This window comes from Sinocyclocheilus anshuiensis, unplaced genomic scaffold (genome assembly GCF_001515605.1).
Source record: "Sinocyclocheilus anshuiensis isolate Anshui unplaced genomic scaffold, SAMN03320099.WGS_v1.1 scaffold351, whole genome shotgun sequence".
In the NCBI taxonomy this organism is placed as follows: domain Eukaryota; kingdom Metazoa; phylum Chordata; class Actinopteri; order Cypriniformes; family Cyprinidae; genus Sinocyclocheilus; species Sinocyclocheilus anshuiensis.
Window position 1 is genome coordinate 473,397 of NW_015552551.1, and position 12,226 is coordinate 485,622.

The 12,226-nt window shown below is 35.9% G+C and overlaps 1 protein-coding gene across 3 annotated transcripts in view; it reads right to left on the reverse strand.

Moving 5' to 3' along the window:
- Positions 1-12,226, reverse strand: part of LOC107664409 (sarcoplasmic/endoplasmic reticulum calcium ATPase 1-like) — an 88,532-nt gene that overhangs the window by 45,974 nt on the left and 30,332 nt on the right. For 2 of the 3 annotated variants that reach the window (XM_016454969.1, XM_016454967.1), the window contains exons 2-3: positions 5,144-5,161; positions 4,815-4,897 (exon numbers count right to left, since the gene is read on the reverse strand). In XM_016454969.1, the coding sequence (XP_016310455.1) occupies positions 4,815-4,897; positions 5,144-5,161 (101 nt within the window). Of the gene's footprint in view, positions 1-4,814; positions 4,898-5,139; positions 5,162-12,226 lie in introns of all 3 variants that reach the window. The other variant, XM_016454968.1, reaches the window with a different exon arrangement.

The window sequence follows — 12,226 nt, forward strand, 5'->3', positions numbered from 1 at the left end:
ATTACATACCTTTCTATCAAAGTTATCTAACATTATCAAGCTGAATTTGTTCTGACACAGTTTAACTCTGAGTTCTTGTCATATTTTATTACCATTTTCTAAATTATAGCGAATAAACTGTGATAATGTGAGAAATGTTGAAGGTGTCTGAATACATTTTGGTTTGACTGTATCTATTTGATAAATGAAGTTAACCAACTAACATTATACATACTCTTTTGGCTATCGGTATCGGTACTCGGTATCGGCAAGTACCAAAAATAAAAGTATCGGTATCGGGCGAGTACTGGAAAAAGTGGTATCGGTGCATCCCTAGTTTTTAACTGTATTTCTGATCAAACAAATGCAGCCTTGGAGAGCAGACTTCTTTCATAAACATAAAAAAACATCTTCTGTTGGCAGAGAAAGCAAAGTATTAATAAATGAATAATAAGTATTAATAATAAACAATAAGTATTATTAATAAGTATTACTAATAAACAACTGAAAAAGTCCTTTCTGTTGAGCCCCAAGGACCCAACAGTAGTACCACTGTTTAATAAACAGTACAATAAACATCAGGATCTGTCTGTTATGAAACAAGATACAGGATCATTCCACACCCGTTACAAATATTCCAGTGAAATCCTGCCATCAGGTACAGCCCCGGGCATATATGTGGGAGTTTGGGGTGGGAGGCATTTTCAGAAAAACCCAAGTTACCTTAGAATCTAAAAAGCAGTTCAAGCAATATGCATGATAAGGTAAATATAGAGTGTAAATCCAGCTGGAATGGAATGTGACAGCTTAATTTTTGCAGATCGCAGAGACAGCCTTGACGTTCATTACTTTCTGACAGTGTTCATCTGTTCAACTTCACATTAGAGATTGAAAACTCCAGAAAAGTATGACGTGAATTGACCTGAAAGATTTGTTCAATGGCACTAAAAGCCAACAATTTCTTTAAAAGGATAGTTAGAGGCAGCAAAAAAAAAAAAAAACTGATATTGACTTTTTGGATGTCTTAAAGTAAAAAATTAATAGAGAGCGGAAGAGAGAGACAAAAAAAAGATGAGGGAGAGGTTAAGTTGTATGGCCATGAATACACTAATAATTTTATGTACTTCATGTACTTTCTTTATAGACAAGTTATGGTGTCCTTCACAGACCTTTCATATTAAGCATTCATACAGTGCTCTCTCTCCTTCCACCTAATTCTAAGCAACTTAGATACAGATCAGTCATAGAGCAGTCTGTCTTTAACCTTTCATTACAAACTGATGGGTCCCACACAGAGGCTTCTTTAAATCCCTGAGTAACCGTGAAATAAGATGGGCAGGCAAATGAGGGGGTAGTGAATGCACAGACCAAAAAAAAAAATCGAAGAGGCAGAATGAGACAGTGATGAAGAGCAAAAAGAAGTCCATAAAACAAAACGGGTGGAAAGATGACAATTACTGAAATATTGAGGAAAGCCACACAGATGAGTGGCTTAGAGTTTAGATCACAGAGCTCAGCTAAATCCTGTCAAGTCATGGCTCTGGGCTACTTGTCTGACTGAGGTCTATTCACTCATAAATATCAGTAGACTGAAGATCCTCTCTGCATTCCCTCGAGTTTTTACACTTCAAACAGAATACAAATGGACTGACTAGATCGGTTCCGCTTACAAACAACAGCAAACAAACCGCTATTAGTTTAAACATTTTTCTAAGACTTCAAAGCATCCTCTTTTGTGTTCCACAGAAGAAAGTCAGTCATTCAGGTTGTAAAATATATGGAGGGTGAGTATATGATGACAGAATTTACATTTTTGGGTGAACTATCCCTACAATGAATGCATTCCCCTACAATTACTAGACTTTGGATCAGTTTTTCTATTGTCTAATAGAAAATAGCTAAATGACATGATACTGATGTACAGTCAGAGCCAGAGATCTTCTAAAGCCATGACTGATAATGCGGAGAGCACTGTACACCAGTAATAGACGGACCAGATCTATGCAAGAAGGATGTTAGAAACAGCTGAAATGAAAAATGAAAGATGACAGAAAAGGAACGGTAAACTCATTAGGACAGAAGCAATACAGCTAGTTATCTGAAATGAACTCAAATGAAAATGGGCAACCATGGCTGCACATGTAGATTTGTTTGTTTCCATCCAATAGCTTTCATTCCCAGCACATGCTGTTCTAGAATGAGTCAGGCTATCATACCCTCATAACACAACACTTAAAAAAACAAAAAAACAAAACAAGAAACAAACAACAACTACATTTTTGTCTCTGTGGCTCCTCCGTCGCTTAGATACCAATGGCTTTGTTCTCATAACATGCAAAAAAGTCAGGAAAGCTGAATGCTAAAGATTTTAATATATTCAAAAAGGCACACAAATGAGATCCAAGACTGGGCTGATCTCCCCGGAGTATTTCCATTGCACCATAGCATTTGTCCAGCACACACAAGGCTTTCTGGGAGGTCTAATGCAATATTTTTATCAGTTTCAAGTGCTCCACAGGACTCCAGTGGTCGGAAGACTGGTGCTCGCCTCATAGAGTTTCACCACGGTTTAGACAGTAAACATAGGATGAAAGACACTATGATAGATAACATGAGCAGAGTTCCAAAAGCTGATGTACCGCAGATGTCTGGAAAAAAAAAGCATGTACACAAAGACCACAGCAGCTAATGTGTTATTGCAAAAAAAACAAAAAAACACAAACATAGGAGTGTCTGACTGTCCGTTCCACTACAGGTGAGCAAGAGCGTGTGCGTGCTCATGTTATATTACTCTCACAGAACGGCAGGGGGCTAGAGTGGTTCGACCGTGGCCCCTGTTGCTACTTGAAGTCAGACGGAAAGTTCATAAAAAGGTAAATTCATAAAAGCCAATAAGAAAAACAGACTGTGCTAACCAGTTTAACAAGTCAGAGTTTTGGAAAGTCTGGAGTCCTGCTCAGCAGAACCACAGCAACACAATCATTACGTCACAACATAAGGATAGTTTATCTACTCTAGTTTACTACTCTAGTCTACTCTATTTTGAAGTCAGTTTAGAGTCAGCAAGGATGCAATAAATTGAACAAAAGTGACAAAGATATAATGTTTTAAATAAATTGAATTTTAAATGATATTAAAATAGAAGTTATTTAAAATTGTAATATTTCACAAAATGTTCACTGTATTTTTGATCAAATAAATGTAGCCTTAGTGAGCATAAGAGTTTCTTGCTAAAGCATTAAAAAAATATTACCGACCTCAAACTTTTGAAAGGTAGTGTATAATATTATTATTATAGATATATTATTCTAAATATTTTTAGCTGTGGTTCTTTAACTCTCATGAATTTACACACTTCTCAGAGAAAAGTTTAGCCAGCTGAGAGGGTGAGACAGCTGTTGGACTTTCGACACTATAAACATGAGATCATTTGTGCCTCTGAATTCATCCTATTTGTGCAATGTCTCACACCGTTTTTTCTGCATCTTGCACCATGATCATTGCATTTTTAGGATGACGTGTCAATTTAAATATACTTTAACTTTGAAAAACATGTCATGATTGGTCTGTTCCATTCTGCTGTGCTCTATCTCCACAAAAGAGTGTCCTACTGTAAGCCCCATAACAAACATTTGGTTAACCAGACCCTAAATGAGTCTTATTGTACAGTGCTTCCTTAACTGAGCAGCCGATGATGAAAGTATGTAGTTTTACACATATCCAATTAAAAGACTTATACCTGACATAGCACTATTGAGATAAACTACTGCACCGATCTCGCAGGTGATAAATGTGCAGTGCTGAAGATCTTTATTGCTTTCTTTCCAAGGCCTAACTGAAAAGAGTGCTGAATGCAGATCTAGTTTCTTTGGAGTTTTCTGACATGGTTTATATACAATTAATCTTTGACTTTAAGTCACCTCATTCATATACCTGCGTTCTTTGATGAAAATAAGATCCACAGAGCACAAGACACCCAGGTAAATGACCTTAAACCACACAAATGAGTCCTGGTGAAGGTTTTACATATATCATTTGACTACAAAGACAGATTTTAAAAATGAAAGGGGGAGATTAAAAAATCCCTCTCTCACTTAATATCTCTTCCACGCTCTGATTATTGACAATCATTTAGTGAAATTCGAGGTTTAGCACACCAGAATGCAATCTGGATGTGATAGATGGTCTTGTGTACTGCATTACCTCACCTAATGCATGAACTATAACTGCTATAAAACTTATGGTGGGGTCTGGCTGTCATTAGGGATGGGTACCGAAACCCGGTATTTAATCAGTCCCGGGGCTAAATTATGAAAGACCGGAGTATCGATAAGCTCTGACGTTAACGGTTCTGCTATCTGTTCTGGAAAAATTAATAAAACACACATACATTTATTATTGCTACATATACATTATCTTGCAAATTCTATCTCACCAGAGTCGCCAGCTGTTTTTCAAACATTTGTCTATGATGCATTTTTGCTATTCGCAATTCAGAAGCGAGATCGCGCCCACACGGAGGAGCTTCAGCACGCGCAACATGAAAGCCCTGTTTAATTATGATAGAAGAGAGAACTAAACATTCAAACATCTGCTTACACTTTAGGCCTGTGGCTGTTTTATTAAGCTAATTTTATTTTTTTATTTCGATTTTGGCTTCTAAGGATTATACAAAAAAGACATGAGGTAAAGCTATTAAAAACTAGCTGATCGGTAAGAGTAGTAATACCGTTAAAACCTTAACGATACCCATCCCTAGCTGTCATACTACTTATTTTGCTGGAAATAAAACACAATTTCTGAAGCACATGTAAACCAGAAAGAAAGTCACTTACGAAAGACACGCAGGCTGCCAGCAGCAGAATCCTCACCAGGAGGTCCTCAAACTGCTCCACCACCAAGTCCCACAATGATTTACCTGTGAGAGAGACGAATATGAGGATGACAAACAGACAAAATTTTTAAATATTCAATGACAAGCGGGTCTTAGGTTAAGTTTGCACCAAAACATTGGGAAACCACACAGTTATAACGCAGTGCATGTGTGCATAGTCTTAAACTAAGTCTTAAAGTTTACCTCTCTAGTAAAATGACTGAGCCCGTGCTAACGGTGCAACCCATAAAGAGAGAGCAGTAACAACATGATGGAAAGATCAATATTTACCTTCTTCGGCTGGGAGCTCTGTCAGTCAAAACACGGCGAGGCAATCCGTAGTGGAATGAGAGGCAGGGTACGAGGGGAGAGAGAGAAAGAGAGGACAAAACAGAGGGTATTCTGTTAGAAAGGCCATACGGTAAAAACGTTGTTTAAACAGTTTCTTTTACATCTCACTGCATTGCCTGTGATGGTGCGAGATGGCTTCATTTTCTGCCTGAATGTTAAATATACAGAGACATGCAGTGCAATACTAAACCAGAACATTACAGATTAGCGTAGGTAAATATTGAAATAGGATTAATGGACTTCTCTCTGCAGAATAGATATGAGATTTTTTGCAGTATCTGAGCCATTCTCTACAAAGATTCCTACATTGCAAAAACAAACTGCAATACCTTCCCTGGCATCAAACACTCATTTAAAGTTAATCTTAAAAAACATAAATAGGTTGATTGTACAAAATGGCCGGGGCTGACTTTAACTATAGAATTTTAATATCATATATTTATTAATTACTGCCTGATAAAATGATCAGCTTATAGAGATGGGCCAGAATGTAATATCAGTGCATCCTCACTTATCACAAAAAAAGTATTTACACAATATTGATATATATATAAAAAAAAAAATTCTAATCCATTCAAAGTAATGTGATGTGGGCTTCTCTGAGCTTCTACAGTAGAGTGATGTAATAAAATCCATAGGAGGTACATTCACAAATGACATGCTGAATGTAAACCACAACCATTGCACACAAAGAATATCATCTTGGGTGGAAAATGTACAGATGGACCACCAACTGTGATGGCGTTTGTTTAGTGAATGTGCTTCCTCTCTTAAAGAGGGAGAATTTCATGATGAAACAAACATTTCTGGCATTGTACAGGAATCATACGACATAGATGCGCTCTGTGGCCTACACTGCTGTTTAGTCAGTTCAAAAAGATTCTCGAGTCAAAGCGTGTGGGAGCTGAAGAGCATGTGGAGAGTGGGAGGGGGCGGAGCTTCACAGACCTCTCTCTCTCACACACACACACACACACACGCGCGCGCATCATAATTACAACACAGATGCTCTCTTTGTTGAGGCTCTACCCTGAAATCTTGAGGATTCGCAGCCGATTAGCGTGCATGTCCGTCCGCGTGGGGAAATAGTGGCCTCATTAATAATCAGTTCATGCTGATGCTGCTATAGGTACAATCGCTTGATAAAAGGTACACCAACGTGTACAAGAAGAGTTTGTTTCTGGGAGACTGTTCATGAATGGACCTAGAGAAAGCACAATGGAAAATCCTTGGAACAGACCCAAAAGATAGCGAGAAAAAATACAGGTTGTTCCTGAATTCCAACGAGCATGTGTTTGTGTGTACTTAGGTCAAGTTTAGCCTTACATTGTGTCGATACTATCAGGAGTTTCCCTGCCATTCTGCTCAGAGTGAAAGCCTGCATCCATATCAGTTCTGATAACCAAGAAAAGCTTGATTGCACTTGCCTTTGTCTCTGACTTATGGAAAGGGGACTTCCCTGTCTCAGTAAGACGAATATCTTGACTCCTTTCATCTCTCATTCTTGATTAACACAATTTTTGTCTCACAATCATACATTCAGGGAAAAGCTGGGAAGGAGTCATGCAAGTCATGACGTTTTCACGGTTCACGACTGCAGATGGGAACAGGCTTGATGCACATGCATTGGAAACCAAGATGAAATTGGCTTGTGGCAGAAGACCTGCAGCAGTGAAATTACACAGTGGTAAAGCATCAAGATTCCCATTTCTCTTTCAAAAAACAAGAAACACATCCAAACAGTCACACATTTGGCCCATCAATGACTGAATTTCCAGCAACACTTGGAAAAAAATAGCACGGGGGAAAAACACAAGCAATCGTGACTGCATGTTTACTTAATAATGTTCAGTCTTACTCGGCTTTTTAATGTTTTTTTCGTAACTAAACAAGCATGAATGGAGGGAATGAGACCATTCAGATGTACAAGTGAATGAGAGGGAGGGAGAAAGGCATGAAAGAGTTCTGCTTTGAAGAACAGAGCAGATTCTTCTCTTTATCTTTCCTCAGGCTATGAGATCTGTCTGTACTAGAGAGCCTGAGAATCTGAAGTCGAGTGCTCCGTCTGTGTGATATAAGTGCAATGATGTACTTCAAATGCTCCGATAACTGTAAGTCATTCTTTTCTCTTTAGGGGCCCTGTGCATACATTACAGGAAGCAAGAATATCCCATACAGTTTTCCTTTCTCCTCTGAATTATCAGCTACAGAAGCACTGGCAGACCTCATCAAATCAGTTCAATACTTTGAATTATAGATAAACAAGTTCTAGTTTAAAGTGCCCCTATTATGACATTTTTAAGGTTGCCAATATTGTTTTATGAGTCACCTAAAACAGGTTTACATGCATGCAAGGTCAAAAAACACGTTAGTTTTCTCAAAAAATAATTTAATTTGACCTCATTTCTAAATGATTCGTAAACGACTCGTGCGAAGCAGTTCAAAGAATCAGTCTCTCTAAACCCCTCCTTTCCGTGAGCCCTCACTGCTGTGATTGGTCAGATGGCGCAGTCCTTTGTGATTGGTCCAGAGCCGTAGAGAGATTGGCTCTGGATTGGTCTACCGCGTACAGCGCGTGTCGGAAACAAATGCCCATTGCCATGACGGAATGACAGCCCTGGAGACTTGTCAATACATAGAAAAGATGGTATTGATTGTACCTTACCAATTTGAGCCGGAGGTCTGATGATGAAACGGTTGAAATGGCTGATCGACAAAAGACTGATTCGCAAGCACGACTTGAGCAGGACGTTTCTCAGTGGTAAGTGTCAAGTGTTAACAAGTTTGTGGTAATTATAAAAAGTGATAAAACAAATATTCTCTCACAGCGTAGGATACAGCGTCTTCTCGACATGATGTTAACCACACGGAAATTTTACTGTTTGTGGGCGGGCAAGTTGGTGACGTAGAACGTGGGCAGACATTATGCAAATGTGTTACTTCGTGACGTAGAGCTGTAACAGAATAAGATTCGAATTTCTGACGACTCGTTTAGGCTATTGCGAGCCGACTCTTTTTTTTTTTGATAGACAATAACTTTATTTATCGTGCACTGTCGGCTTCACAACTTTGCAGATAGTTTATGTTCACATACAGCTACATGACACACTGCATGAAAGGTAATATTCGAAAAGGCATAATAGGGGCACTTTAAAACTACACACTTCATAATATTCTAGGACAAAATTTTTAATCTGCTTCTGAAAAAAAAGGTTTAAAATCAAGTATTTCAGAATTTTCTTGTTTAGAATTTAATTTTTTATTCCATTTACAAACATTTGCATTGCAGCTCAGAAATAACTACTAAAGAATTTTGAACCATACATGATTCTTTGATTTAAAAAAAAAGGTTCAAAAGAACAGCATTTAGTTGAAAAAAAAAAAATATATATATATATATTTTGCTACATAAATGTTTTTACGGTTTCTGTTTTCACTTTTGGTCAACTTAATGTATACTTGCTGAATTAAAGTATTAATTTCTTAAAAAAAATGAATGACCTCAAACTTTTAAACAGCAGTGTATTTCAGAATTATATAGTTCAGATTGATTAATTATAGTATAAAATTAAATATTTAAGAATGTTCTAGCTCATTCAAAACATTAACAAACAAACAAAATTAAACAGCAACCTCCTAAAATAACATCAAACAATCTCAGGGCTCGCAAAATTGCTAGCCCAACATCCCGGGCCTATTGTATCTTCCAGTTGGGCTACCAAAATGTATCACTGCCCTGCCCAATGTGCTATTTTCAGGGGTGTGAAGTAACGAATTACAAATACTCACGTTACAGTAATTAAGTAGTTTTTATCAGTAATTGTACTTTTTTGAGTAGTTTAAAAATTGTACAAATTGAGGACCAATCTGCACCTCATTGATGACCCGTGGCGTATATATACTGCATCTGTGCCAGCGTGTGATGTAGGCCTAATAAAACTGCAGCTCGTTAATAAACGTTTTTTTAAATCCATTTTATACAAGCCGCCTTCATTTAGCAAGTGCACTCGCGCATAAACAATTTTCAAGTTCAACACTTTTTGTTCAATGTAGCTCTTCAGCGATTAAGCTATTCTATTGATAAAATTGCGGGGCAGCGCTAAAAAGTTTGTGTGTGCGCCCAACGTGATCTGTGTGCGTGACTAAAATCTTCTGTGCGTGAGATATAGTGAAGACAGCGCATTAGTTTAGAACTCTTCAAATTTTTATTTTTATTTTTTTAAATGTAGAAATTTTGTTAATTTGTGCAATGATAACCTACCAGCAATGTAAAGATGAGTTTTTAAATATATTAGTATGAGTACATTACAATATAAATGTATTAGAACGAGTACATTATTATTTATGGTCTTAAAAACAAGATACAAACAATCAGAATATTGTACCTGGTGGGGAGTGCACAATGTAAACATGAAACATATGCCATTACCTATATTGTACTTTGGTACAATTATGGAGGCCCTTCATAATGCAGAGGTCAACTGCCTGCTCTGCCAATAGTTAGAAATGGCACTACAGTATGCAGTGTTTAATAAACAGCTGTTTTACTAAATTCTGCTTTGGTGAAATTCAGTGCAGTCCTGTATCATGATACGTATCGTATCGTGGCCTCTGTATCGTGATATGTATCGTATCGTGACTTTGCTGGTGATACACAGCCCTAACTCACACTCAATTTTTTGGAAGGTAATGGTACTTTTACTTGAGTATATTTTTTCAGTACTCTTTCCACCACTGGCTATTTTAAATAGTGATATAAACTTCCTTCCTTGATTTGCATCGTTCACTCACTTGCAGTGGTGAAATGGATCATAGTTGATCATCTGTCCGTGTTTCTATGTCCTGCCAGTGTAAACATTCAAGCATTTTAAACATTCAAGCACACAAAGAGGTGAAAGAGAACTTAATTCAGTACCTGAACGCTGTTTTCTGTGTGCACTCACCACTCACTCAAAGCATGCACAAAGAGAGCCATGTTTCAGACAGCGCGCAGACACAGAATTGATTCCTCTTTAGTTAATCCTTGTGCTTGAATGGACACATACACTCAAAATGATCTCAAAATACCTGTCTCGACAAGTATTCTCATAAACACAGTCAGTTATGTCTTAAGTGAACGTAAACAGTGGAGAAAGAAATCGCATGTGTATAATTATATTGGATCTGTGCATTACGTCTTAAAAGGACAGCAGTCAATAAATACCTGCTGCTGTCTGTGTCATTAATGTTAATTAGGGCTGCCACTAATGACTATTTTTATTTCGATTAATCTATCGACTAGTTTATCGATTAATCTAAACGATTGATTTCCCACAAAAAAATCAACAATTTTACTTAAGAATATTTTATTAAACTATATTTCATTAAACCAAATAAAATCCAAAAGTAAAAAAGTAAAGTGCAACATAAAGTGCAAGAAGCAAGTGTCCATCTCATAGTCCAAATCACTGAAATCAAAGTTCAGTATTATAGTGTAAGAACGACAACATATCCACGTGTTCTAGTCTATTAATAATAACATTATAATCAAAAAACTCTTTTTAAAGGAGTATTTACCAGAAATATTATTTACCAGAATTTATTTAGGAGAAAAATGTAAATGTGCAGTATTTCTTTTTTTAAATAAAATCAATTAATTGGAGATGCTTTTGATTATTAAAATTTAATGGAACCATTCAAATGGAATCCAAAAAATAATGGAAAACAGAATTTGGTAAAGATAAAACTAAAACTCAATTAATTAGACAGGCTTTTTGATTAATAAAATTTAATTTAAACATTAAAAATGAGTCCAGAAAATTGAAATGGGGAAAAAAAATGGAATCTGGAAACATAAAAACGGAAAAAAAAAAATTTTTAAAAATTAAACGGAATTTGTGAAAAGTAAAACGGATTTCATAGTGCCCGAACTGTGTGTTATTGTAAAGAAAAGATATTAAACCAGTGGTTCCCAACCTTTTTGACTCCAAGGCCCCTAATTGTCCAAGACCTGAATCGAGACTATGATATTAGCACTTCTGATGTAATGACAAAGCTGCTTTTTGTCGAACTTTATTTATATGCATATAATAAATATAATAAATATAGTGGCAATATTCAAATAATCAAATAAAATCATTTGAAATAATTAATTAAATTCCTTATTTTTCCCCATAATATGTTTTCCCATCATTCCTGATTTTAAGTTTTTCTTTTAAATAATTTGGATTCACAAATACCAAAAGTGCAAGAAGCAAGTGTCCATCTCATAGTCCAAATCACTGAAATCAAAGTTCAGTATTATAGGGTAAGAACGACAACATATCCACGTGTTCTAGTCTATTAATAATAACATTATAATCAAAAAACTCTTTTTAAAGGAGTATTTACCAGAAATATTATTTACCAGAATTTATTTAGGAGAAAAATGTAAATGTGCAGTATTTCTTTTTTTAAATAAAATCAATTAATTGGAGATGCTTTTGATTATTAAAATTTAATGGAACCATTCAAATGGAATCCAAAAAATAATGGAAAACAGAATTTGGTAAAGATAAAACTGTAAAACTCAATTAATTAGACAGTCTTTTTGATTAATAAAATTTAATTTAACCATTAAAACGGAGTATAAAAAAAAGAAAATGGAAAAAAAAAAAAGAATTTGGAAATAAAACGGATTTCATAGTGCCCTATAATTATAATAAATTTTTTTGTGGTAATAATATAGATGTAAATAAACAATAGCCTTTAAAATTACTTAAAATACATATATAATAGCAATGAAGAAATAATAATTAGTTCAAATAAAGTATCAAAAGCAAAAAATCATATGGTTTTATTGAACAAAATTGTTAAAATACACAATGTATTATAAACAATAGAGCTAATGTACATTACGCATTACAACAAAGGCCTGCAGAGGGCACCAACGGCCTGATGATTCTTTTTACACATTGCTGTGCGATCTAATACTTGTTTAATATTAAAGGGGTCATATGATGCGATTTCAATTTTTCCTTTCTCTTTGGAGTGTTACAAGCTCTT